This window comes from Ceratotherium simum, chromosome 26 (assembly GCF_057802395.1).
Source record: "Ceratotherium simum simum isolate JZ-2026a chromosome 26, ASM5780239v1, whole genome shotgun sequence".
Classification (NCBI taxonomy): Eukaryota; Metazoa; Chordata; class Mammalia; order Perissodactyla; family Rhinocerotidae; genus Ceratotherium; species Ceratotherium simum.
This window is the reverse complement of record NC_141925.1, coordinates 23,333,781-23,360,250: the sequence shown is the minus strand read 5'-3', so window position 1 is coordinate 23,360,250 and position 26,470 is coordinate 23,333,781. Positions and strand designations below refer to the sequence as shown.

At 57.3% G+C, this 26,470-nt stretch overlaps 2 protein-coding genes across 3 annotated transcripts in view; one reads left to right on the top strand and one right to left on the bottom strand.

The window, feature by feature from the left end:
• GTF3C1 (general transcription factor IIIC subunit 1) overlaps positions 1-12,097 on the top strand; it is an 85,447-nt gene extending 73,350 nt beyond the window's left edge. The window contains exons 33-38 of one of the 2 annotated variants that reach the window (XM_087417178.1): positions 77-357; positions 1,873-2,425; positions 3,191-3,242; positions 4,188-4,380; positions 5,401-5,597; positions 10,072-12,097. In XM_087417178.1, the coding sequence (XP_087273304.1) occupies positions 77-357; positions 1,873-2,425; positions 3,191-3,242; positions 4,188-4,380; positions 5,401-5,597; positions 10,072-10,075 (1,280 nt within the window). In that variant the 3' untranslated portion in view covers positions 10,076-12,097. Of the gene's footprint in view, positions 1-76; positions 358-1,872; positions 2,426-3,190; positions 3,243-4,187; positions 4,381-5,400; positions 6,611-10,071 lie in introns of those variants that run through there. The other variant, XM_004439515.3, reaches the window with a different exon arrangement.
• Positions 12,098-13,368: 1,271 nt separating this feature from the next.
• IL21R (interleukin 21 receptor) overlaps positions 13,369-26,470 on the bottom strand; it is a 35,936-nt gene continuing 22,834 nt past the window's right edge. The window contains exons 3-9 of the mRNA XM_087417186.1: positions 24,973-25,075; positions 22,399-22,598; positions 19,642-19,787; positions 18,460-18,637; positions 17,898-17,997; positions 16,719-16,803; positions 13,369-14,979 (exon numbers count right to left, since the gene is read on the bottom strand). Coding sequence (XP_087273312.1) covers positions 14,215-14,979; positions 16,719-16,803; positions 17,898-17,997; positions 18,460-18,637; positions 19,642-19,787; positions 22,399-22,598; positions 24,973-25,075 — 1,577 coding nt within the window. The 3' untranslated portion in view covers positions 13,369-14,214. The remainder of the gene's footprint in view (positions 14,980-16,718; positions 16,804-17,897; positions 17,998-18,459; positions 18,638-19,641; positions 19,788-22,398; positions 22,599-24,972; positions 25,076-26,470) is intronic.

Genomic DNA, 26,470 nt, shown 5'->3' with positions numbered 1-26,470 from the left:
TCCCGCCTCGGGGTCACCAGTGCACTGGTCTGGGGGGCTCCTGTCAGGGCTGATTCTGGGCCTCTTGTCCTCACAGCCGCTTCTCTAGAGGAGCTGACAGTGGGAGCCTCCTGCCTCCCCACCACCTTCACCAGGCTGATCAGCAGCCGAGAGGGCGCCTGCAGCCTGGAGGAGTTTGCCCACCAGGTGGAGTTGTCTGGGTACACGCCTGGAGACGTGGCCGCCGCCTTGGAGGTCCAGGGCGCCATTGCAGCGGCGGGGTGCTTCGGGGTGGACAGGGTGGAGCTGCGCAGACGGTTCCCCGCCTTTGAGAGGACGGACGGCGAGCGCAGCAGAACCTTCACGGACTACGTCCAGGTGAGCCTTGCTCGCAGGTGGCCTGCAGTGGCTGCAGCGGAAGCTGCAGTTCACAGGCCAGAGGCACACAGCAGATGGGCTTGGTTTGGGACATACAGTATAATTAAAAAAAAAAAAATGAATTCGTTGTCAACATTTAAAAAGGGGAGGTTTTGGCTAAAACCCAGCTTCTCCTGAATGTGAGACGGTCTCGCCACGCTGGGCCCTATTCCTTCAGTGCAATGGGCCGGAGCCAAATAGGGCTGTCCCGCCCCCTTCACTCACCACTTCACCTGCTTGGGCATTTGCATCCCTGACCCAGAACCTAAAGAATGGAACAGCTACGGACCTGTTAAGTCGAGCGCCTGGGGCCCTGGCCTGCCCTCCTGTGCCGCGTGTCTCTAGTTAGAGGCAGTAGGATGCGCGTCAGGTGTTAGTGATGTTGTGGAGACGCTGCCTGGCAGTGTTCACGGGGAAAGAGAAGGGAGGCCAGCGTTTGTGGTTATCAGACGAGTCCTTAGGAGGGCAGGAAGTCATTGGGGGTGACGACTGCCGTTCACGTGGTGTTTGATGGTTCGTAAAACTCTCAGTGCAGCTGGAGCCCTGGGAGGCGAGCCAAGCCTCAGCGAGGGACAGGGCTGGAGCCCAGGCCGCAGATCCCACTGACTGTCAAGAGGCGACGGGTCCAGCAGCTCCCTCTATTCCCTGGTGCCTGGCCCAGAGCCCCAGAGGGCGAGTGCCCACAGCAAACCCTCCCCAGAACCACACAATCAGGATGTGAGTCCTGGTTCCAGGCAATTTCCTTGAACCCTGACTTGTGGGTTTTTTAATATAAAAATAAACAGAAAATGATGGTGAACCCATGTGCCACCAGAGTTGGCGCAGCTCCTAGATAAGAACAAGGACATTGAGGGGCCAGCCCGGTGACATAGTGGTTGGGTTCATGTGCTCTGCTTCGGTGGCCCGAGGTTTGTGGGTTCAGATCCTGGGTGCGGACCTACACATCGCTCATCAAGCCACGCTGTGGCAGCATTCTGCATACAAAATAGAGGAAGATTGGCACAGATGTTAGCTCAGGGCCAGTCTTCCTCACCAGAAAAAAGAAAGAACGAGGACATTGGAAGCAGGATGTGGCATGGATCTGAGGGCAGGAGTCGTAGCTTGTGTGGGAATAAGGATGGCGTTTGCAGAGAGCCTTGATAGCAGTGGGGTGTTGAGCGCTGTGGGGGATGCTCGCTGGGCAGGAGACTCATGAAGTCATGTCAGCTTCGAGGGCGCAGCCCTGGTTCCAAGAAGTTTATACATCTGGCTTATTTTCCATGTAGGCAAACTGATGCTAGAGAGGGACAGGACTGTCCAGGGCCACACCGCCAGCTGGTGGCCCACCCGGGGCTGGAAGCCAGGCCTCATCCTCGAGTTGTCGAGGGAGCTGGGCTTGCCCGTTGCTCAGGACGCTTAAACACATCAGGCAGGGGAAGCAAACCCGCATACTCCTGTGGTCCCGCCCAGACCCGGTGTGTCTCCTCCTTTTCCTAGGACCTTTTGGAGCGAAACCAGGTGCTGGAAGTCGGCGGCAACACCGCTCGCCTGGTGACCATGGCCTCTGCCCAGCCCTGGCTCCTGCACTCGGTGCAGCTAAAAGGCGAGGAGGACACTGATGCTCAAAGAGAAGACCCTCAGGCTAGACCCCTGGAGGGGCCTTCCAGCAAGGACGGCCTTGCTGAGAGGCAGGCACCACCTCCTCAGGGCCCCCGGAGCACCAAGAGGCGTGCCAGCTGGGCCAGCACTGATGCAGCCAGTCAGAGCGGGGGGACTGACTCCGAGAGTACCCAGAATCCCCCCGCAAAGAGGCCCATGCTCCAGGATGTGCGCTTGGCCCCCAGCCCCGGGCCCAGAGCAGAAGAGGGGCCAGAAACCCAGGCACCTGCTCTCCCCGTAGCTCCTGAAGACACAGGTGCAAGGGAGCCTCCCCCAGGAGCAGTGGAGGCTGGGCAGGAGGACCAAGAGGGCATCGCGGTCCCCAGCTCCCCTGGCCAAGAGCAGCTGAGCTGTCAGGCCCAGCTTCCAGAGGGCTCTGAAGACGCCAGAGGTATGGAACCTTGTCCGCCACCCTGCCCATTCTCTGTCCCCGGGCCTCACACCTTCCTCTGAGACTGGGAACCTGCCACTGGCCACAGAAGGGGCCTTCAGCTCTTCATAGCCTAACCCTGAGGGGTGGATCTTGCCAGTTTACATTAAGTGTTTCCACTCGAGAGCAGGAGGCTTCAGACACTGCTACGCAGATCTGTGCATTACAAGCGCAGACACTAGCGGTGGTCCTGGAGGGCAGTGTTTGCTGGCGTGTCCGGCGGAAGGAAGCAGCGGCAGGAATAGGGGGCTCGCCTTGTGTCAGGACTGGCAGACGTGCACTGACTGAGCCCTGCCATGTTTCTCTCCTCCCGTGTAAACCCTGCCTTCTGGTCTCAGCATGCCGCCTCCTGTGGTTTCTAAAGGCGTTTTTGTTTTCTCTGGGGAGTTTTTGCCCAGGAGTTTTACACACACAACTATGTGGGGGCTTCTGGATGGAAGGTGAGATGCTCACTCACTTCCCCTGGTGTGGGGGTTCCTTGGGCCCTGGAACAAGCACCCCACACTTGCACACCGCTCTCTGTCTTGGTTTTGTTCTGGGTGTGCTGGCTTCGGCCTCCGTGGCCCCACCACTCGAGGGTGGAAGGTCCGTGAGGAGTGGAATGCTGTCCTTCTGTCCGCTGCTTTATCCCCAGAGCCCAGAAGTACTTGTCGAATGAGTAGGAGAGGAAGAGGTGGGCTCCCACCTGTTCTTCAAGTCTCTTACATCCTTTCCCTCTTCTGTCAGGTTTTGCCGAGAGTTCTGTGGCTGGCCGCCTCTCCCAGGCAGCACGGGAGAGGTGAGTGTGGGGTTCAGATGCAGGAGGCCTGGGGTGGGGGCGGTGAGCGTGGGCAGCTTGTCCTCAGGGTTTCCAGAAGGGACCCAGGGTTAATTAGGACATGAAGATCTTCCACAGAGGTGCGGTGTTGGATGGTTTGCCCGGCACAGTGGTTCTCGGCCAGCGGGGCTTGGAAATGTGTGGGACTGTTCGGTTGTCCCCCTCACTGTGAGGACAAGGCAGGTGCTCCTTGCATGTGGAGGGCGAGGGCCAGAAGTGCCAGACCCTGCGGTGCCTAGGTCTGTCTGGACAGTGGGTTTCACAGGAGCCTTTCTGGTGAGAGGGCCTCCCGCGTGTGGACACCGCCCTCACTTGGTGGGGCTGTGTGCTCCCGGCTCAGATCCAGCCCTCCCAGGGCCCCATCATGGCAGTCAGAGCCATGTCCAGCTAGTCCAGGGCCTGGGCCACGCCTGGGCCCTGTGTGGCAGACCAGTCGCTGGTTTAGTTTTTAGCAGAAACCTTTGTTCTAAGGAAAGTGTGTCTGGAACACCTACGTATGACACAGGAGAGCTTCTGCAGAGACCTCTGGGAGCTTGGCCCGAGGGTAGGGGCAGCCACTGGCCCAGCGTCCCAGATAGAGCTGGTAAATCCAGAAGTTACAAGTTTCTCCCTCCCTTGCCAGTGTGGGCGCACGTGGGGGCTGTTAGCTCATCACAGCCTCAGTTATGGCTGAATCGGAGCAGGTCCCCGTGGCGTGGCTTTCCTCGGCCGGTGCTCGTGGGCCCTGGAGTTGAGATCCCTCTATCCAGGTGGGAGGGGAGAGGGGAGGTCGAAGAGCAGAAGGTAGATGGTCCCCAGCCCTGTGACCTTGGCTGGGCACACCGGGCCTCCCCGAGCCTCTGTGTCCTATCTGTGGAGCGTGTGAGCGAGCTGTCTCCCCGTTCCCCTGTCTGGCCACCCCTGCAGGGCCTGCGAGAGCATCTGCTTCATCGGCCGCCCGTGGCGCATCGTGGATGGCCACCTGAACACACCAGTGTGCAAGGGCATGATGGAGGCTGTGCTGTACCACATCATGACCAGGCCCGGCGTGCCCGAGAGCTGCCTGCTGCAGCACTACCAGGGCGTCCTGCAGCCCGTCGCCGTGCTCGAGCTGCTCCAGGTGCGGCCAGGCTGGGCTGGGGAGGGCTCCACACTGGCTCCCCGGCTCCCACCACAGCTCCCTCTTTCTGGGCCCGGGGCTTGAGTCTCAGAGGGCTGGGGGTGGTGGGTGCACCGGTGATTTCTAGGCGATGGCCGCTGCATATAGGCTCGACCAACAGGGGTGCTGCAGACACAGAGATTGGCTCACCGGCCTCCTCACAGAGAGGCTCCTCAGAAGAGCCAGGTGTCTCTCCATATTGCTTATGTCACCTCCCTTCTCAGCCCTGCACAGAGAGGTCTGCCCCACTGCCCTCTGGGGCAGCTACACCCAGCCGATGAGCCCCACGCCTGTTTTCCATCCTCCTGCCTCTGGCCTCTCTGCTCCTTAGCACGGTTGGCCCCCAGCCTTGGTTCTCAGCACTGTTCTCCCTCAGCCTCCTGCAGCTGTCAACCCCTGCCCTCGCTTCCTGGCCCGGGCTGTCCCTCCCTGCATCATTCACCAGCCCCGTGCTGCTGCCAGGCTTACAGATCGGCCTTCCCAGGGTCTCATCTCCGACACTTTCTCTTGACCAGGGGTCGTGAGCTCACAGGCCCACAGGGGCAGGCTGGCAAATGAGTGCCGAGCCCTCGTGGGTGACGAGAAGAGCTGGGGTGTGTCCACGGCTCCCAGCTCGGTCTGCTTGCCGCCCTGCACTCCCACCGCCCCGTGTGCCCGGGGGCTCCAGCTTCTCTCAGAAGCTTAAAGTTCAGTGTGGAATTTCCAGAACTTGAAAGCACATATAGGCCTAACCCAACCCCATCTGGAAGCTGGTTTTGGCCCGTGGGAAGCCAGTTTGCGACCCCTGCTAGACGCTCCCGCTGTACAAACGCTGGTCACACCGCTCTCTCCTGCCCTGGGCTTTTGCCTAAACCCTCCTAGTAAACTCCCTCTTGCCGCTCAAGGCCGAGTCCAGGTATTCCTCGCCCTGGGAAGCAGCTCCGGTACGAGGACGTGGTCTGTAAATGCACCTGTGAACCTGTGTGTCTCTGGTGTCTGCAGGGCCTGGAATTCCTTGGCTGCATTAAAAAGCGCGTGCTGAGAAAGCCAGCGGCCGTCTCGCTCTTCTCTCAGCCTGCAGTTGAAGAGGCAGAGGCACCCTCCAGCCCGAGTGAGAGCCCCACGGTGTTCTACGAGCCCACGCTGGACTGCACCCTCCGGCTGGGCCGCGTGTTCCCCCACGAGGTCAACTGGAACAAGTGGGTCCACTTCTGAGGCGCGTGGTCATCACGACCCTCCTTTCCCACCGCCAGCTCCCATGGCCGGCGCACGCCCTGGGGGTGGGCCTTTTGCCTGTGTGTGCAGCCTGGTGTGGTCCGGACACAGAGAGCCCTGCACCTGCCTGGTGCCAGGGACAGGACTGGTTTGAACCCCCAGCTGCAACCGTGGTTTCGAGCCTAGAACTCTAGGAAGAGGGCCACCAGCCCGCCTGCTCCCGGGCTTTTCCCAGGCTGGCCCTGGGGACCCTGCGTCGTCACACTGGGAGTTGTGGGGGGGCAGCTGCACGGAGGCTCTGGTCCCCACCCATTCTCCTCTTGTTGCCAGGGCCGCTCGGCCGTTGCTGTAGGCATGTTCTCTGCTCTTAGGGGAGCTGCCAGCCGTTCTTTCTGGAACCTGGGTTGGGGTGCGTTTGAGAGGCCCTAATGGGCTTGTCCTCTAAAGGCTTCCAAGATGTGGCTGCCATTTGGGAACAGAGCTGCCTGCCCAGGCCCCCAAGCCTTCTGTACGGACCTCAGCATTGTCTGTGGGCCAGTGAGGGGCCCAGCTCTGGGCCTCTGGGGTTTGCCCCATCTGTGCACACCTCACATTCCAGATTCCAGCCACCACAGCAGACTCCTGGCTCCCCAGAAAGCCCAAGTACCCCTGAGTGGCATGGCCTTGTGGGGGACATGTCACAGAATGGGGTCTGTGTGCCCCACCACCAAGGGCCCCACAGGCTTATTCCTCTCCAGGCAGGACATCTGACCCCCGAGGCTGGGACTGAGCCACCCAGAGTGGAGCCTGCCGGTTCCCTTTTTAGCCTGGCAAGCTGCCTGGCAGGCCTCCAGCGGGGACGGGAGCTCCCTCCTGCTGGCGAGAAACCAGGAGTCCTGTAGATTTAGGGTTTGTTTGTTTTGTTCTTTCAGCCTCTTTCCTCATTAAAAAAAAAAAAAAAAAAAAAATCCCCTGGCATGTATTTATTTATTTTTTAATTAAAGTGAAGTAAAAAGCATTTAGTTTTGTGTGTTTCCTAAAGAATCTTTGATCCCCAAGGAGATGCCTTGTTTTCAGCTGCAGGACAGGCCGGCAAGGCTGTTCCCCGTAAAACTGAAGGAGAGGGAGGTGCTGCGCCGTGCGCTGCCAGCCCAGGTGCAGCCCCCCTGCCTGCTCTGCCTTGACAGCCCCTCCCCGGGGACTCAGCCAGCCCCCGCTGGCCTGACACAGGCGCTCGCGCAGGTCTGTCAGGCAGCGCCCAGCTCAGTGCTGGGCCTACGGCCGGTCGGCATGGCCCGTACCAGGCCGGCAGGCCGCCACGGTCACAAGGCCTGTGGCATGGATTTGGTCCGTGGAAGTTCTCTTTAATGCATATTTCGTTTTTTTTAGTTAGTTGCCAACATTTTTTAAAAACTGGTGGTTTCACATTTTTTTTAAATCTAGATTTTTTTTTTTTTTAATTTTTTCCCCCCGAGCCCCAGTAGATAGTTGTATGTCATAGCTGCACGACCTTCTAGTTGCTGTATGTGGGACGCGGCCTCAGCATAGCCGGAGAAGCGGTGCGTCGGTGCACGCCTGGGATCCGAACCCAGGCCGCCAGCAGCGGAGCGCACACACTTAACCGCTAAGCCACGGGGCCGCCCCTAAAATCTAGATTTCTACTCTTGAAAAATGGAGAGATCTGACAACACGGCCTGTGACTTAAGTCTGGAACATGCCCCCCCAGTCACCACTGCCCCACCCCCGTGTCCTCATCACCATGTTCCCACCACAGAGGGTTGCTGTGACGATTGTTGAGGGCCGCCTGTGTAAGCTGCCTGACACAGTGCCTGGCAGGTGTAAGGGGAGTCCCCCTGGACAGCAGAATGGGGGGGCACCGCCTTCAGCCGACTCTTCAGCCACGTTCCCGTGTCACCAGCAGGTGGCAGCAGCAGCCCAACATCTATGTTTCCTGCTGGTTCATCTCCGTCTCCAGGTGTCCGTAGCTCGTTGTCCATCCTTGTGTAAGGTTGAAGTCGTCAAAGCTTACTTTTACGTAGGTGAGGGACACTTGTCCACCAAAATGATGATCAAGTAATAACATTTTCTGAGCACTTGCGACACGCCAGACCCTGTCCTTGGTGCTTCACACGTATGAACTAGTCTCACAACAACCCTAGGAAATATGTCTGACCGGTATACCCATTTCATCCAAGAAGAAACTGAGGCACAAGGCAGTAAAATAGTGTCTGCAGGTTGGAAGCTAGTAAGTGGATCTGCTCGCGTTCCACCTCAGGCCGTCCACCTCAGAGCCCTCCCCCTCGACACCACTTTCCAGGGATGGGGTTTGCTTTGGGGTGGGGAGCCAGCATTATGCTGGGAGACCCCTTAAATTGCAGAATGCAAAGGTTTCTTCTCTGGGGCCATCAATTTTTAAAAGAAAAACTCCCGGGGCCAGCCAGGTGGCGCAAGCGGTTAGGTGTGCGCTCTGCTGCAGCGGCCCGGGGTTTGCCAGTTCGGATCCCGGGCGCGCACCGACGCACCGCTTGGCAAGCCATGCTGTGGCAGCGTCCCACATATAAAGTAGAGGAAGATGGGCATGGATGTTAGCCCAAGGCCAATCTTCCTCAGCAAAAAAAAGGAGGATTGGCAGATGTTAGCTCAGGGCCGATCATCCTCAAAAAAAAAAAAAACCCAAGTTTATTGCCGGTAGGGGTGGGGAAGACCCCTAGCTGCCTCAGGGGCAGGGTCTCCTGCGCCATTTACCGACTCCAGGGGAGACCCCTGGCTTTGTCTTCATGTCCCCTTCTGTGGCGTTTCCAGGTCTGGGGGGCAGATGGCTCTCCTCCCTCCTCTCTGCCCACTGCTTTGTCAGCCACAACTCTGCCACTGATTGATCCGTTCATTCATTGATGACCGACCAATTCATTCGCGTGTGTTGAGCGTCTGCTGGGGGCCGGGCGCTGTTCAGGCTCTGAGACAGCCCGGTGACTAAAGCAGACAGAATCCCCGTGCTGCTGGGGTGGATAGTAAATACGATAAACAAGTAAGAGACGTGTGTTAGAGCATACTAAATGCTGTGGACAAAATCAGACTGGGAGAGTGGGGGCTGCAGTTGTGAGTAGGGGCCAGGACAGGTCCTATCTTGAAGGTGACGTTTGAGCAAAGACCTGACCCTCGTTTTCCCTTCCTGTGTTGACATTTTTTGGCTGTAGTGGACCCTCTCCCATTTCCCACCTTGCTGAGAATTTGGACTCCTGCCTCCTTTACTCTTGGTGGAATGGGCTTCCGGAGGGGAAGTGCGTGTCACCCTTTCGTCTTCCCGGGGAAGGCGGTTCTCGAGTTTCTTTTCTTTTTTTTGTGAGGAAGATCAGCCCTGAGCTAACATCTGCCAATCCTCTTCTTTTTGCTGAGGAAGACTGGCTCTGGGCTAACATCCATGCCCATCTTCCTCCACGTTATATGGGATGCCACCACAGCGTGGCTTGCCAAGCGGTGCATCGGTGCGCACCCAGGATCCAAACCGGCAAACCCTGGGCCACCGCAGTGGAGCACGCGCACTTAACTGCTTGCGCCACTGCTCATTCCCGAGTTTCTGATGGCGCATCCAGGGTGGCTGCAGCGGGATGGGCTGTGGAGGGGATGTGCTGCCCCTGGTGCCAGTGGCCAAACTGCGTCCCAGGTGAGAGAAGGAAGAGGCTTTCCCTCCAGCAGGTCAAAAGGAGCCCAGGACGTGGCGTGGGGTGCACAGACTCCAGGTGACTCTGGGCAAGTCACTCCCCTCTGGGCCTCCATTTCCCAGGGGTAAATGAAGGGCTGGGTCTGATCTGCACCATCTCCCTCCTCCCCAAAGTAGATTGTCCAGGACACCCCGACAGCACCCAGGCCCAGACCTCGCTGTAACTGGTGGGGAATGGTCGGGAAGCTGGAGTTCTCGGGTTCTTTAAATCCTGGCAGAGGGCGTTGTAAGCCTCAGGGCATCCTGGTTGGAAGCGCTCCTGAATTCTCTGGGGAGGAGATTGGGGAGGGGCTGGGACCCTCATCTGACCTGGAGGTCAGTCAGGGTGAAGACAGAGGAAGAAGCAAACGCACATCTAATGTTCCTGTCCTCATCCTGTCTTTTCACTCCCGGGGTGAGCCCAGAGGCTGATTCCTGCCCCACTTCACAAAAGAGGAAACTGAGGCTCAGAGACAGCGAGCCACTTGCCCAATGTCATTCATGAGAAGTGATGGAGGCTGGTGCTCTAGTCCCTCTGGCTGTGGTCCTTCCTTAGGATGGGAGGAGAGTCCTCAACGCAGGGGCGAGATGAGAATAATGCTGGACACTTTCCACTGCAAGGGACAGAAACCCATCTCAAACCCACTTAAGCAACAAAGGGAAGCTCACAGCTCGCTGATCCAGTCGGGATGGGCGCTTGTGCTGGGGTAACACTCAGCCCCTAACCTTAGCGGGCTAGAACAAAGGGTTTATCTCTTGCTCATGATACTTGTCCATCACAGGTGAACTGCTCTGCGTCTCCTCACTCGAGGACCCAGGCTGATGGAGCAGCCACCATCTCAAACATCACTGGTCACCATGGCAGAGAGCAACAACGCTCTAGAGGGCAGCACAACTGTCAGTCAGAAGCTCTGGTCCAGAACTGAGACTCATCACTGCTGCTCACAACTCATTGGCCAGTCCAGGTCATGTGACCCCACCTGACCACAAAGGGGCAAGTAAGTACAATCCTGCCAGAAAGCCTTCTCACCAGAAGGCCAAGAGTTGGAAATATTTGGTGAACAACATAATGACTTCCATACTCATGTACCTCAAAAGTCCAGGAGGAATGTAGTTTCAGGCATGGCTGGATCCAGGAGCTCAGAAGATATTGTCAGGAATATGTGTCCATCTCCTGGCTCTGCTTTCCTGTGTGTTGGCCTCATCACAAGCGAGCTCTTCTCTCCTGGTGCCTCCCAGCAGCTGCAGGCTTAGTCCATCCCTACAGCTGAGCAATCCCAGCAAAAGTGCACATGGACCAGCTCAGGTCACGCGTCTGTCCATGAACCAGTACTGCGGCAGGGGGATGGAATGCTCTGTTGGCCATGCCTGCGTCACGTAGCCCCTTCTGGAGCTGGGGTCAGCCACTCCTACAGGATGCTACACAGGCGGAAGCAACAGACACCCACAGGTGTTTGCTAGGAGTTTCTCACCTCTTTCCCTATGTCCCTTCCAGCACAGCAAGGTGAGGAAGGGCTGGACTTGGGATCAGGAGACCAGAGTTCAAGTTCTAACTCTGACCTTTAATCCAAGATGTGACCTCAGGCAAGTCACCTGCCCATTCCGCATCTTCACTTCGTTTGTCGAATGGACACCCTTGCCCCTTCAGAGCCTGCAGATGGTAAATGGCTGGGCCAGGAGCAGAATGTGACAACTGTGGAAAGGGTGTTGCTATCAATCCTCCTGCCTCTTAAGAGTGGGTCATTAGCAGTTCTGGCCTGGACTTTGGGTGACAAGGAACCACCTTCCCCACCTCCAGGTGCTCAGGGCTCGGTCACATCTCTGGGTGCTCGGGGCTTGGTTACATCTCTGGGTGCTCAGGGCTTGGTTATACCTCCAGGTGCTCAGGGCTTAGTCACACCTCTGGGTGCTTGGGGCTTGTTGGTCAAAGCTCTAGGTGCTCAGGGCTTGGTCACAGCTCTGGGTGCTCGGGGCTTGGTCACACCTCTAGATGCTCGGGGCTTGGTCACACCTCTAGATGCTCAGGGCTTGGTCACGCCTATGGGTGCTTGGGGCTTGGTCACACTTCTACATGCTCAGGGCTTGGTCACACCTCTGGTTGCTTGGGGCTTGGTCACACCTCTAGGTGCTTGGGGCTTGGTCACACCTCTAGGTGCTTGGGGCTTGGTCACACCTCTAGGTGCTTGGGGTTTGATCACACCTCTAGATGCTCAGGGCTTGGTCACACCTCTAGATGCTCAGGGCTTGGTTATAGCTCCAGGTGCTCAGGGCTTAGTCACACCTCTGGGTGCTTGGGGCTTGGTCATGCCTCTGGGTGCTTGGGACTTGGTCACACCTCTAGGTGCTCAGGGCTTCGTTACACCTCTAGGTGCTTGGGGCTTGGTCACACCTCTAGGTGCTCGGGGCTTGGTCACACCTCTAGGTGCTCAGGGCTTGGTCACATCTCCAGGCCTTTGCTCAGGCTCTTCCTTCTGCCTGAATAGCTGGTGTACCTAATAATGCCTATTCATTTTTCAAAGTCCAGCAGACACCACCTCCTCCCTGGAACCCCCTCCGCTCCCCTCCTGATGCCCGCTCTGGGCTCCCGTCAGTGGTGTGCTGGGGCTGGCTCCTACCAGCTAGGAGTCGATTGTGTGCATCTCCTCCCAACTCTGTGTTTAGAGTCAAGTTGGTAGCTTGAAACTGGCCATGGTGGAAGTGTTTACACCATGGAAATAAGCAAGCACTACAAATCAGGCTTTACTGAGTGCCTACTCTGTGTCAGACTGGGGATAAAGCAGTGAACAAAATACAGTCGTTGCCCCCATGGAACTCATGTTTGATCTATCATCTTCATCTCTAGCATCTGTTTATCTCCATCCATCCAACTCTTCTTCCTTCAGACCTGTCACCATCCGTCTATCCATCCACTTGTCCATCCATCCACCCACCAGTGTACCCACTGATCCATCCATCATCCATCTGCCCGCCTCCTACTCATCCACCCTCCCTAGTGGGTCAGTGCTTGCCTCCATTTTGCACCCATGTTTATGAGCTGAGCCCCTTCAGAGACAGAGCCTGTGAAGAGCCATGTCTGGCCCAGGCCAGAGCCCCCGTCCAACCCCCAGGCCTGGCGTCAGTCAGTCTCCCAGGTGTCCCTTCCCCCCCACCCAGAGCTCCGTGTGCTGGAGAGCTGAACTGCTTCCCCGGGCAGCCTGTGGCCCAGGTGGCTCCTGGAACCTGTTGCCCCCAAGAAGGTGTGAAAACCACAGCACACCTTGGCCCAAGTGTCTCCAGGGTGACGCTGGGGGATGGTGGGCTGCTCACAGGTGCAGAGCTGTGGTTTCACGCTCGTGCTCCCATCGCAGCCTCATACACCATGATCCCAGTCAATAGTCCCACTAGTAAAACCATCAATGTTCTAGAATTTTCCACACCAAGGACTCAGGTGTTCTCTCGGTGACCTCTCCCAACCAATCCATTTTACAGAGGAGTCACAGAGAAGCCTTCAGCAGGACTGACTTCTGTGCAAAAGAAGAGAGAAGCCAGAGCTGTCTCCTTCAGGCATTGCCCTGAGCCCAGCCTCTGGGCGGTTCCGGGCCAGGTGGCTCTGAGATCAGGCTCTCTGCCACCTTAACCCTGCTTGGTGGTCTTGGAAAAGCCGCCTCTAAAGGTGAATACCTTTTGGGGGAAAACAATCTATTTTCTTAAGAAAAAAAAGTATGAGTTGTCTGAAATATGTAGCATTTATATCCAGCTCCTGTCCAAAACTGCTGTTGAGGAAGGGGCCTTCAGAACATCACCAAGTGTTTTCTCGGCTTCTTAGTTTGCATTTCAGCAGGCTCTCTGAGAAATCATCAACAAGAGCTTGACTTCCCCCTAACTCCCCAGGACGTGTAGATAAGATGCCGGGGGACTGGAGGGCTATGCCGTTACTGCAGACTCCTGTCTGCCCCCGACCCCCAGAGGTGCCAAGGGGAGGGTCACACAGGCGTCGCACTCCCCTCCGTGTCCGCAGCACCAGCACAATGCTCGACACGTTTGTGCTCATAAATATCTCTTGGGTGCAGAAAGGGAATTAAACCACGGGCAGCAGAAGCCAGAAAAAGAAATCTTGTTGGTGGGGGCCATCTCTAAGAGGCCAGGCTGACTGATTTTAAGCCCGGAAACCCCCCGAGTGTCCCTCTGCAGGGCGGGAGGGCCCACGGGCACCCAGGCTGTGGCTGGTTTCTCGCCCCGCCCTCCTCCAGCACGAGCCTCGGTCCTGGCCGCGGAAGGAAGGAAGCTGACGTTTATGGAGGGTCTGCTCTGGGCTGCACACTGTATGTGGGCGACCTCGCCGACTTCTCCCTGAGGTAGGTCAGGCCATCCCCACTGTCTGGACAGGAAGTCCCAGCCCAGAGAGAGGAAGCGACTCACCCAAGGTGGCACAGCCAGGAGGTGTCAGAGTCAGAATTCAGACCTAGGTCCACGGGGTCCCCCAAAATCTTCCCACCCCTAGGGTCACCGTGGGCTTGCTCCATCCCTTTCCCCTCCCCCTGAAAGGTGACAAGGAACAGCATGGACTTCTTGCAGCTCCTGGGGGCACAGGAACTGGAGGGCTGGGCTTGGTGTCTGTCACAGGCAGCGCCCAGGTCCCAGCAGGCCCTGTGGGGAGCGCTGGACCAGCCTCTCAGCACGTGGCCCGGGGCGACCCATGTGGCTGGAAGGGAGGGAGGCCGTCGCCGTGTGCACACAGGCACATGCGCTGCTCACCTTCGGGCCACGGTAGCTCTCAGAGGCCAGGCCCACGGGTGGCCTTGGGCACATGGCATCACCATGGGCATGCTCCATGTCCACCAGCACGTGTGCTGCTCACACATGCAGACACACTGGTGTGCGCCTGAGCCCCACCTGCACGTGGTAAACAGCAGGCTCAGGGGCCCCACAGTGGCACAGCCGGCTCACTAGCTGGCCTGGGATCCGGGTCCCGCAGGAGAAGGGGCCATGATCACCCACTGGCGGAGGTAGCTCCGGGGGGGCCCTTCATCCCTGGGGCTGGCAAAGTCACACTCCACAGGGCTGCCGCAGTCAGAGCCTGCGAAGCCGCTGTCAAACGTGTCCATGTCCAGGCCGGCTGGGGGCGAGCCCGCCTCGCTGTCAGACACCTCTTGGGGTGGCCCGCCACCCCAGGGCGGCCCCGGGACCCAACCTGCCTCATCTTCAAGGGGCAGCTTTAGCCTGTCGAGGAGGCTGCCCAGGGGGCCACCCAGCCCGGCAGGGCCTCCGGCCGAGACGCAGCCACAGGACAGGACTGTGGCACCTGTGCCCAAGAGCGGGTCCTCAGTGCTGGGGCCAGGCTCCAGATTGGCATCCAGGTTCAGAGCTGGGTAGCCGTCATCCCCACAGGTGCAGGGCCAGGCACATGTCCCCTCTGCGTCCACCACGGTGACCGTGTCGATGGATACCAGGCCGTACGGCCGGTCCCTCTCCTGGCTGTAAACTGAACAGCCCAAGCTACTGGCCATGGAGGGCGCTGGGCCCCAGGACCCTGGCTCGGGCACCCCGTCGGCTTCCACCAGGTCTGCCAGCTCCGGCAGCGACGTGGGCTGCAGCCCCTTGGTGGCACTCTGCGGTGGGCAGCAGCTGTGCACCTCCAGGGACGAGGACGCCCCTGGGCTCCAGGGTCCCAGCTCCAGGCTGGAGGCAGTGACGGGCGAGCCCACCCATTTCTGTGAGAGAGAACAGGGAGAGTCACGGATTGGGCGTGGGGCTAGGCGGGGTATCAACAGACAGACAGAGATGGAGAGACGAGACAAAGAGACAGCAAGCGAGAAAGACGCCAGAAGATAAAAAGAGATGAGGGGATCAGGGACGGTCCCCACCATTGTCCCTTCCTCCCTGGGCCTCAGTTTCCCCACCTGTAGCAGGGAGCCACAGCCCTCAGTAGCCTGCCAGCTCAGACAATCGGTGGCTCCATGGCCGGGGGTCTGTGTGGGTACAGGGGCCAAGACTGCCGAGTTGTGGGGACACGGGGGCAGGAGGGCCTGAGGTCTGAGTGACAGAGGCCCCACCAGATCCCCTGTTTTATTTCCTTCAGGACGTTTCTTGAAGCCCAGAATTTTCCTGCTTGTGTGCCCACCAGAAGGAACACTCGGCCAGGGTAGAGGCCCAATTCTCTGGTCACACCTGGATCCCCAGAGGCTCCCACAGTGCCTGGCACACAGGAGGTGCCAGTCAATGTTTATTAACGAAATGAATTAGGAAGCCGCGTGGAAAGGCCTCTGCATCCCACGTGCCTGGGATGTGGGGGGATGATGGACCCAGGTAGTGGGTCCCCGTGCCCTCACCTGTCAGGGGTTACACAGGGGCTCCATCCGATCAGCAGAGAAAATCCCTGAGGACCAGACTAGCCCAGTTTGGGCCCATCCTCCTTGGCAAGCTCATCTCAGAACCCTGAAGTGGCCACCACCACTGATTTGAAGTCACTTAGCTGTGCGGCCTTGAGCCAGTTATTTACCCTCTCTAGGCCTCAGTTTCCTCATCTGTAAATGGGCCTGCTAGTAGTACCCACTCCACAGTAGTACCCACAGGTACTTAAACTAAATGAGTTAATATCTATGAAGCTCCCGGCAGAGTGCCTGGTACACAGCAAATGCCATGTGAGTATTGGTAAAATGAACCAAAATAGATGTGCTATTTGAGCTTCAGGGAAGGTGCAGAGGAAAGAGGAAAGGGTCCTTCCCGTGTGGGCTGGAGTCCAGGCTCCTCCCCAGCCCCACTAAAGCCACTTCCCTGCTCTGAGCCTCATCTCCTCGTGGGCACCCTGGGGACGAGGGAGCAACCAGCCCGCAGGGGCTGCTGCGAGGATGGAAGGGGTGGAGGGGAAAGACGGTGCTCAGCGCAGCGCCAGGCAGACAGCAGGAGCTCAATCAATGCTCTAGTCCACATTTCCTGACTTCCAGGCTCGGCTGGAGCAGGTGGGCCGCCCCTCCTGGCCGTCACCACACCCTCTCTGTAGCAGCCCCTCCCGCCCCTGGGTGGGTGTCGGGCACAGAGAACCCTGTGGGTGGCAGCAGGTGGTGGCGGTGGTTGGACTTGGCAGGGGCTTGGTGTGTTTTGCAGGCAGGGCCATATCCTTCCCAGAACCCACCCCCTCTCTGCCCCCTATCAAGGGCTTCTAAGGAGGCGAGTCTGTGGCTCGAGGGACCACCTGGCTCACGTCCTCTCCCAGTCTGGCTCCGTAGGTTGAGAAATGCTGCACGATCTTGTTTGATTCTTATGCCAACCCTGCTCCACGGGGATTATGTCCTGCACTTTGCAGACGCAGAGAATGAGGGCTGGCCCAGGCCTGGCTGGGACCTGGGTGCTCGGGCCTGTAGAGGGGCTGGGGTCCTGATGCGAGGCTGGAGGTGGGCTCCGGGAGAGGCTAAGAGGCTCGGGGGGCTCGTCACCGAGTGGGGGTACTCACCTTGAAGTCTCCGCTGTGGCCCATGTACAGGGGCTGGAAGAACTTCTCTGGGCTGGGCACCTGCACCCACACCTTCTTCCACAGCCTGGGAGGGCAGAACGGAGGTGAGCCCCCACACCTCCCAGAGGGCAACCTGGCCTCCCCCTCAGACGCTCCCCAACTTTGTCCTGCAAGAGACTCAGCGCCTCCCAGACACGCCCAGACACCTCCTTTCCACCCCACCCCCTGCCCTGGACCTCAGTTTCCACATCTGTAGAATGGGAGCAGCCAGGCTCGCCCACAGGTTCCCAAAGGTGCACGGAGTTTAAGGGCTTGGCTGCCTATGCTGTGCAGGGCAAATTCTGCCCCTTCTGAGCCTTGACTTGCTCCTCTACAACAGGGGATGGGCAAAGACTCCACAGGGCTGTGGGCAGGACCAGGAAGGGAACCAGCACCCGACACCAGGGTGCTCGCAATATCTCTGTTATCAGCGCAATTCTCTCGCCCCTCAAGCTTCTCTGTCTTTGCCTCAGTCTCTGGATAAAGATGAACGAGATGAGCCAGGTATGCAGAGCCCCTGCCCAGCACCTGCCACTTAGTGGGGCTCAGCACACAGGAGCTGCAATTCTGGCCTCAGCCAGCAGCACTCATGAAGGCCGGGAGAGTTCACGTTTTATTTTTAATCAGCAGCGCTCTTTCTCTCAATGGCAATGTTAAGGAGAAACCCAACACATAAACAGATAAAGGCAAAACCTCCGGTTGAAGCAGAAGGAACGGGGGTTATCACACCAACCCCTTCACCCCCACCTGGGACCCCTCGTGCCCCTGGGGACTCAAAGCTTAAAATTCACTGGACACGATCATAGTCGAGGTCATTGTTAACAGCACAGGCTTCAAAGCAACCTCCTCCATTTCACAGCTGTGTGACTTTGGGCAAGTTCCTCGACGGCTCTGTGTCTTAGCTTCCCTATTTGTCAAATGGAGGTAATTGGTGTGTATCCAGCTCATAGGGCTGCTGTGACGGTAAAGTGAGTGCTCTGCGTTGTGCCCAGCACGTGGCAAACGGGAGCTGTTTATTATCACCGTCACTGTTACTATCACTGTCACAATGACAGCTGTGTCCCCCAACCCTAGGTGGGTCATACAGGGGCTGTGGCCCAGGCGGACCCCCTCCCTGCCTCCCTGAATCCCTGGCCTTACCTCCAAGGCAGGTGGATCTTCAGGCCTAAGAAGACAAGGATGGGAGGCACGAGGATCAGGAGGAGATACAGCAGGTCAGTGCGCCAGCCTCCTTTTCTCTCTGCGAAGGAAGCAAACACTGGATCAAGTCGAACCAGCCTCTATTAGAGCCCACGGGGAGAGGGTGTGGTGGGCAGTGGGTCTAGGGTAGAGTGGACAGGGGTAGGAAGGCTGCTGGTACCTTGAAGTGAGATGGATCTGGGTTCAAATCCTGCTCCCACCCCCACCCAGGCAAGCGACTTCATCTCATTGAGCCTCCGTTTTCTCATCTGCAAAATGGGGGTAATGATCTCCACTTCACAGAGTTATCAGGAGGATCCAACGCCCTGCCGGGAGAAGCACCTGGCACCCAATGCAGGGCCTGGTCAGCAGGGGCTCCATAGGAGTCATGGAATGGCTACAACCGGGGATGCGGACCGAGCGGATACCTTCAGCCGTGCGGGAAATCTCAGGGCTCAGGGCGGCCGGACTAGGACAAGATTTGGTACAAGGAGTGGGGTGTCCACCCCAGCTCCACACCTACCTTCCGGCTGGGTCTGAAAGATGACTGGGTCACTCCATTCACTCCAGGTCCCCTCATAGGAGGACCCGGGCTGGGGCCCTGCCCGCACCTGCAGCTCGTAGCTCGAGTCTTCTTGGAACTCCAAGGGAAGGAGGGAGACACTGCTCGAGTCCACCGAGATCAGCTTTCTCCCTGGACTCTGCGCACATGGAAGGATGCCCTGGGTCAGGATCAGCCAGGCCAGCCTCCGCCTCCAGCAGGACCACCCCTTACCAGCCCCCATGAACGGGGCTGAGCTTCTCCTGAAAGTCTGCTGCCTCCACAAGAATCAGGCCCAGGCCTGAGTTCCGGCCACCCCAGTGTGGGCAGCACAGAGCCATGGGCACTGCCTCAGCCTTGTCTATGATGAGTGCTCTGTTCTGTTTCTCTCTCATCCCAGCTCACCCACGCACAGTCCTGGCAGGGGACCCTCCCTGCTGGGCTGGGGAATGTCCCAGAAGCAGCAATGGACACTCCTGGGAATCTTGAACTGGCAGCATCCCAGACAGTGGACACGTCTGGAATTCTTTACCACTGGGCATTCTCAATAGTGGGCGTTTCTGGAAGTCTTCCACTGGGGACAGTCTACACAACAGCATTTAATAAAATCTTCAACTGCAGCCATTCTAAAGGATGGATAATTCTAGAACTCTTCAGCTGAGACTGTTGTAAATAGTGGGGCATTCGGGAACTCTCCAACACTCTAAACAAAGGACACCTCCAGAAGACTTCATATTTAAAACAATGGCCCCTCTAACATCAGATTTTCTTAGTTATTGGTTTACTTCTGGAACTCTTTAACACTGGCCATTCTAAGCAAAGTGGGAAGGTTCCAGATTGGCCATTTCTGAAACTTCCTCTATTGTGACTGTACTAGACTCGAGGTGGCATCTGGGGAGGCGCCAATCCCTTCCTCTCTGGCATGCTGAGGGGAGGAAACAGGACAGGAAGAAAAGAATTTTAAGGGGTCTCCTACCCCATGGAGAAAAGGGGAGAGGGCAGCGCCGAGTGGGCTAGTGTAAGGGAGAGCTTCCATCTTGGTGTGTCCTTGGTTTGCATTCTTGGCTGTGAATTACAAGCTCACCTGTCTCTCAGACCCACCCCCCAACCTGGACGCTCTGCACGGCCCCTCCTGCCCTCCCGTCTGCTCCCCACGTGCCTCACCAGAGCCCGGGGTTCTCCTCGCCTCCGGTACCGCAGCTCATACTGGAGCTTGCCCTTGAGTGCGTAGGAATCGTAGTTGGAGCTCCAGGAGATGTTATAACGTCCCGAGAAGGTCACGGTCACGTTGAAAGGGGGAGATGGCTTGACTTAAAGGAAAAAGCCAGAAAGATAAAACGGGGTGAGATTTTGCAGCAGCTGACAAGGACGCAGTGACAGGAAGTCCCCCTTCACCCGACCCACCGTGGATGGGATCAGGATTGGTAACCCCACGTGACTCTGGGCGAGGATCCCGTGTCTCCGGGCCTCAGTTTACTCATCCGAGAAACGAGAGATTTAGACTAGATTGGGGTTGCAAATCAGGGGCAGGCAGGTAACAGAAGCTGGTGAGCAGGTTTGGGGACAGAGGAAATAAAGAGCCCTCCCGGTCTGAAGGGGGCCACCGCCAGACAGGCCGGGCAGGAACGCAGAGCAGGGCGGCCAGGGCCAAAAACCGACAACCTGGAAATCCAGATTATTGTGGGAAATCTCTCAAATGTTCAAGTCAGCTACTAATCCAGAAACTTTCTAAGCAACGTGTAACCAGACCCACTTGTTCTCTGTTTCTGTTCTAAATGATGGCATCATTTTTTTTTAACTCCAGCTTCCCAGAGACATCAAAAGACTCTAATTAGCATTCATGCCGATGATTTATCATTAATTAATGCTAATGATGAAAGCCACCGCGAGTGAGTGCCAGCTGGGCCACTCTGCACTGAGCAGTTTGACACCCCGCAGTGGCCTGTGAGGTTGGTGCTACGGTTCTCCTCTCACAGACATCTTCTGGAAAATGCCAGAGCCACAACACCACGCCCTCTGGGGACCCCCAGGCAAAGGTCACAACCGCTTGTTCTGCTCCGTCCCAAGTTTGTTTATGAACTTGAGCAGGACACGACGTGTTATGAGTCTTCACTCCCTCTCCTGGAAAGGGCCCCCGTTCCTATCGTGTGGGGTGAAGATTCCCAGGAACGAAACTAAGTAGCAGAAGGAGGTCACTTCAGGGAACCAAATAACTGTGCTGTGTTAGCATTAGGGAGAAGGCACAGGCCCCACACCCCACCCGCCTTCTCTGCTCTGTGTGCCTCCATCTCACGTTCTCTGCATCTCCCGCTGTGGTCCTCTTCACCATCGCCCCTTTCTGGGATCTTAGCTCCTGGGGGCAGAGGTTTTGTCCCTACCCCCCCACCCCCCGCCGTCAATGCTGCGCCCGTAGCTCCTAGGACAGAGCCCGCACACAGTAGGCCCTCAGGAATATTTTAAATCAACAAATGAACTTTTCAGGGGTTCCAGAAAGGAACTCTGCAGCTGCTCCCGACCCTGCACTGTGTCCTGAAGGGGGAGGTTCGTGGGGGCCTCGGTCAGTGTGTTATTGTTGCTGATTCAGCGATGGGTCCTTTTGTTCTGGATAGTTCCTAAGCGCGCTTCTCTCTTCCCCAGGCCGCTGGAGGCCTGGTTCTCCGCTTCCCTGTGTGGCCTCGGCTGGTGGTGAGGACCAATTTGGGAGGAACTTGGGAGACGTTTGGGGAGCCCAGGTCAGGGACAGGGGCTGCGCAGCCCAGGGAGGCCCGGGGCCAGGAGCAGGAAGGGCCCGGGTGGGGCTGGGGGAGCAGAACACCGCTTCCTGCCCCATCTGGGCACAGGCCTGGCCTCGGACCTTGACAGGGAGGGTTGGGGGTGGGGCCAGAGAGAAATGTGGCTTGGAGCAGCCCCTTCTCTGCCCTGCGCTCTCCCTGCAGGATAAGGGCAAGGGTGCTACCTGCCCCGTGAGCTCGCCACGCTGGGATCCAAACGGCTGAGTGAGCCTGTGTGCATGCATGTGTGTGCGTGTGCAGGTGTATGAGAGAGAACGTGGGCATCAGTGTCCGTGCTATCTAGGCCAGGCGGTGATGGGACATCCATGCATTTGCAGATGTATTTATGAGTGTGTGTGTGTGAGAGAGTCTGGGTGTGTCTAGGTGTGTGTGAAGCTTCACTCACACCCTCTGTGGTGCAACACCCCCTCAGCAAAGGGGTGCAAACCTGCGCCCCCAGAGTGTGAATGACAGACACTCTCATATCTGCTTGCCCCACCGCTGGGACTCAGGGACAGAAACTCCCAAACCTCCAGGGCTGGGCCTTCCCAGGGGCAGAACTCTCTTTGCAGTCTGTGTTTGCATGCCTCTGGGCACCGGCCTCTCACCCCCTCGCTGGACACGCCACTTGGGTTCACACACACATACACACACACACACACTAAAGGCTGCACCCTGCCCTGGTTCTGGACCCCCAGAGACAACGGCTTCCACCAGCCACGTCCCTCCTGCCCCTGGACTCCCCCTCCATCCAGCCTGGAGGGAAATTCCGGGCCTCACTGGAGCTCAGGAAAGGGAGAAAGCTCAGAGAGGTTTTTCTCTTGTGACTCTCGTTGTCCCCACCCGCCTCGTAATGGAGACAGAATCCCAGAAGGTCAGGGTTCAAAGGGCCCTCACTCTACAAATAGGGAACCAGTCCGAGGTCACAGGCAGGCACTGGTGTTGGGTGCCCGTCCAGCCTCTTCTCACACCTCTGCTGCCTCTCTGGGGAAGGCCAAACCTAGCTGTCACCCCATCACCTTCGGGAGCAGCAGAGCATCTGAAGCACAGAACTCTAGGAGCCGTGAGGGCGGAGGAGGGGTCAACTCTGATGGGGGGCTGGTGGCCCAGGGAGACGGGGCCCAGCCCCTGGGGGCCACGGGGTACTCACTGCTCTTCGCCAGGACAAAGCTGCCACACTCCTGGGAGTGGTTGCCGGACTGGTCTGTCGTGTTGACGGTGAAAACATCGTCGGCCATGAAGTGGAACACCTCCATGTGGCACGTGTACTCGGCGTGCGTGGCATTGTGGGTGGACGGGCGGAGGCTGCAGGAGGTGACCTCGTCCTCCAGCTCTCCGTACAGGTCTTGCCTTCAGGGACGGAACAGCGGTCATGGCTGGAGGCCCGAGGGGCTTAGGGCACAGGGCCAGGGCAGAAGCCCAGAATCTTGGGGCCGGGAGGGATTTGAGGCAGGGTGGGTATGCCCTCCCTGGAGCATCCCTGATGGATTGTGTCCTGGCTCAGCTTACATGCCTCCAAGAGACCAGGAACTCACCACCTCATTTAGGGCAGCAACTCTCAACTTTTGAAATTTGGGCCATTCTTGCCTGAACCGAGACTAAATCTGTCCCTGTCAGTTTCATCAACTGGATCACTGGCCTAGAGGAAGCGGGCTGAGCATTTCAGGTCTCTTTCCTGCCCTCCTTCTGTCTAACACTCACTGAATACTTAGTAAGTGCCTGTGCTGAGAGCCAAGATAAGAGCCAAATGAACCTCATCCCCTGCTCTGGGGGAACTTCCCAGGAGGCTACTGGTATGGGGTTGGGAGAAATGCTCTGGCTTTGTAACTCCCACTGGGCAGAAATAATGGGTTTGGAAGTATGTATAGGAGTCCATCAGATATTTATTTCCCTACCTACATCTTCAGACTCTGAACATGACCACCCTCCAGGGCCAACATGAGTGTGGACTCAGTTCTCTGCTAAATATTTGCTGGACTAGGAACTTCTGCTGAATAAACGATCTCCAAGCCTCGGGCCTGGACTGCTGTAATGGCTGTCTGGTGGTGTCCCTGCCTTGCCTGCCCTCCCTGCCATCTATCCCTCCTGCACAGCAGCCAGGGGGACCTTAAAAACTCCCCGTCACCCCCATGCCTGAAACCCTCCAGTGGATTCTCACCACCCACACGATAAAATCTGGCCCCTGCTGACCTCCCTCCGTCTTCGCTTATTATTCTCCCTCATGCTGACTCACTCGGCTCCGGGCACACGGACTTCCTCATTATTCCTCATGCTCACCAGCTCTTCCCCTCTCGGGACCTTTGCACGTGCAGTGCCCTCTGCCTGGAACACCCTTCCCCGGCTCACTGGTGCCTGCTTCTCGTGCAGAGAGGTCTGCCCTGGCCCCCCGGCTAAGACAGACCCTCCCCCTGGCACTCGCTCTCTACCCATGGTCCAGGATCCGGTGCTCTACAGCACTCATCCACATCAGAAAGCATCCTGTTGTTCGTTCACATGTTATCGTCTGTATCCCAGCCGTTCCCCACTGCCGTACGTCAGCTCCAGGACATCCGGGACCTTGTCGGTCTTGGGCTCTGCTGAGCCCACAGTGACTACAAGTGTCTAGTAGGAGCTTAATCAATGTGTTCTGAACGAACGAATGAATGAATGAATGAATTGATGATGACTGAATGAAAGCCAGCTACTCTTTATCCTGAGCAGCATGTTGACGGAGTCTCTCCTTGACCAAACTCCACGCAGGCTCCTCTGAGCTCTCTTTTCAACTAGGCCCTGGCTTTTGGGCTTCCATGCTGGTCTCTGCATTGTCTAATTTTAGCAAGAACCCTGCTGAGTCAGTTTAGCCAGAATCCCCCACCCTCGATATCTGATCGGGTCCCTCATCCCCCCCCATCCCCCAGGTGATGCCTGATCACCCGGCTGCCTTCAGCAAGAATCCTGTTAGGTTGCTTTAGCCAGAACCCCCCTCACCCTGATATTTCCTCCTAGTAATTTTCCACCCACTGACCCCCACCCTGTCACTTGGCTATAAATTCCCAATTTTCCTTGTTGTAATTGGGGTTGATCTCAATCCCTCCCCCAACTGCAAAACCCCATGCAGTGATCCTCGCACCTATCATGATGGCCTGAATAAAGTCTGCCTCACCACTCTCTAACAAGTGTCATGAATAACTTTTTCTTTAATAATATGGACTAATACAGGCCCATGGATTTTGGAGTCAGGCTGCCTGTGTTTGAATCCCAGGTCCACCATTCACTGGCTGTGTGACCTTGGACAAGTTGCATAACTTCTCCTAACCTGTGTCCTCATTTGTAAAATGAGAGTAGTAATTGTGAGCACTGGAAGTGACATAGCAGGGTGCCTGGCATGTACTAAGTACTCAGAAAAATCACATGGGAGTCTGGCTGTCTCGGGGTTTCAAAACCACAGTCAGGCCTGTGTGGACGAGAGTGTACGGCCTTTGGAGCTGGACAGAGCTGCCCTGAGGCCTCTCAACTGCAAGTCCCGTAAGAAGGGCACGGTGATTGCCAGCTCACAGTCTTTCTTGGGGTGAAACCCAATGCCGTTGGTGAAATCACTGAGTGAGCCTCCAGGAAGTGGCAGCTATCATTTTTATTGCTAAACCACCTGCCTGGCACACAGTAGGTCCAACACAGTCTGCGGGCTCCCACGGTCCCGCCCCACCCCGAGTAGCATCCCCAGGGCTGGTGAGGCCTCACCACTCACCAGGTGAGGATGAGCGTGCCGGGGTGGGGGGTCCGTGTCTCCAGGATGCAGGTGACCGTCTGGAGGTAATCTGTGTAGCAGACGAGGTCCGAGCAGCCCCAGGCTGGAGGGTCAGGGAGACAGAGGTCTTGGTGAGGGGCTGGCCTGGGGCTCCGGGGCTCCCCACTCCCTCACCCCCTCGAGGGGTGGAGGATGAGTAGAAGCAGGGGTCCAGGGCCCAGGATGAATATGGGGACCACAGGCCACTAAGATGTAGGCCTAGGGCAAAGGGGTCCTTGCCACCAGAGAATTCCTTGCTTGAGCCCCCAAAGTTTCAAGGCTGGCTATGGGACCAGACCCTTGGAATGCGAAGCATAAGAAACTGAGTGAGTCCTCTGCTCAGCGCTCTCCCCGCCAGCCTCGTGTCCAGCGGCCAGGTCAGCGTCCCTCCTGGCCTGTCTCCCTCTCAGCGTGGTGCGTCCCGACCCCCCTCGATGCAGCGCGAACCCGCACATCCCGGGAGGGGGTCGGGCTTCACAAAGTCAGTGAGAGCTCTGTCGAAAATGCCCCGGAACGGGAAAGGAGGGGCCCTCGGCTCCAAGGCAGCTGGTCCAAGACAGGACGTGGACCTCAGTGAATCCGGGAGCGCTTCCAGGGAGCAGGGAAACATCAGAAAATGGAGCAGCCCTGAATACTTTTGCAGAAATGTCTGTGTCATCCCGCTGCCCAAACCACCCGGTGACACGCGTGTAGCCCGCCCAGCAGTTCTGTTGGAAGGTTGAATGCTCCCTCACCCGCAACCTTAATCACTTCCCTCTTTGTTCTAAAAACATAATGGAACAATCATACTCTAAATTTTGTTTAAGTGTTTGATAAAATAAATTGAAGTTTTAGTTTAGTCTTGTTTTGTAAGATAAAGTGCCGACTCTGCTATCCCCCGCCCCCCAGTGTTTACCAGAAATTTGTTCCCTTTTTTAAGTGGATTCGTTTTTAGTGGCTTTTCCTTATTTTTCCTTGACTAATGAAGGTCCAGGGGGTGGTGGTGTGTTCCCTTCCTGGGCCTCACTCTAGCTCAGAAGCTGGATTCGAAGCCAAGATCACTGCTGCTGGAAACATCCTTTAGTCCACTGTCATTGCCATTTTATAGATGAGAACCCCAAGGCTCTGAGACTGCACCACATCTCTTGTCTCTCGTGGTCTGGGCTGCTGAGACCCTCACCCAGGAAAGGCGAATCTAGTCTGTGCTCGTTCTTCACATCCGCACACACGTGGCAGACATTGCTAATCGATCGTGGCACTCTCTCCCTTGGGTGTGGCCTCAGAATCCTTCTCAACACAGTTCTTCTGGCAGACACTACCAAGGATCTGAGTTGCGGAAATGAGCCCTGCTCTAGGAGGAGGTTTCCCTCAGGGAGGAACACTGGGCCTGTCAGTGGGCACAGAGGGGCTAGTTCAGACACTCTGGGGAGGATAGAGGACTGGTTGTGGCAGGACCTGAACCCAGGGCTGCAGGAGCCAC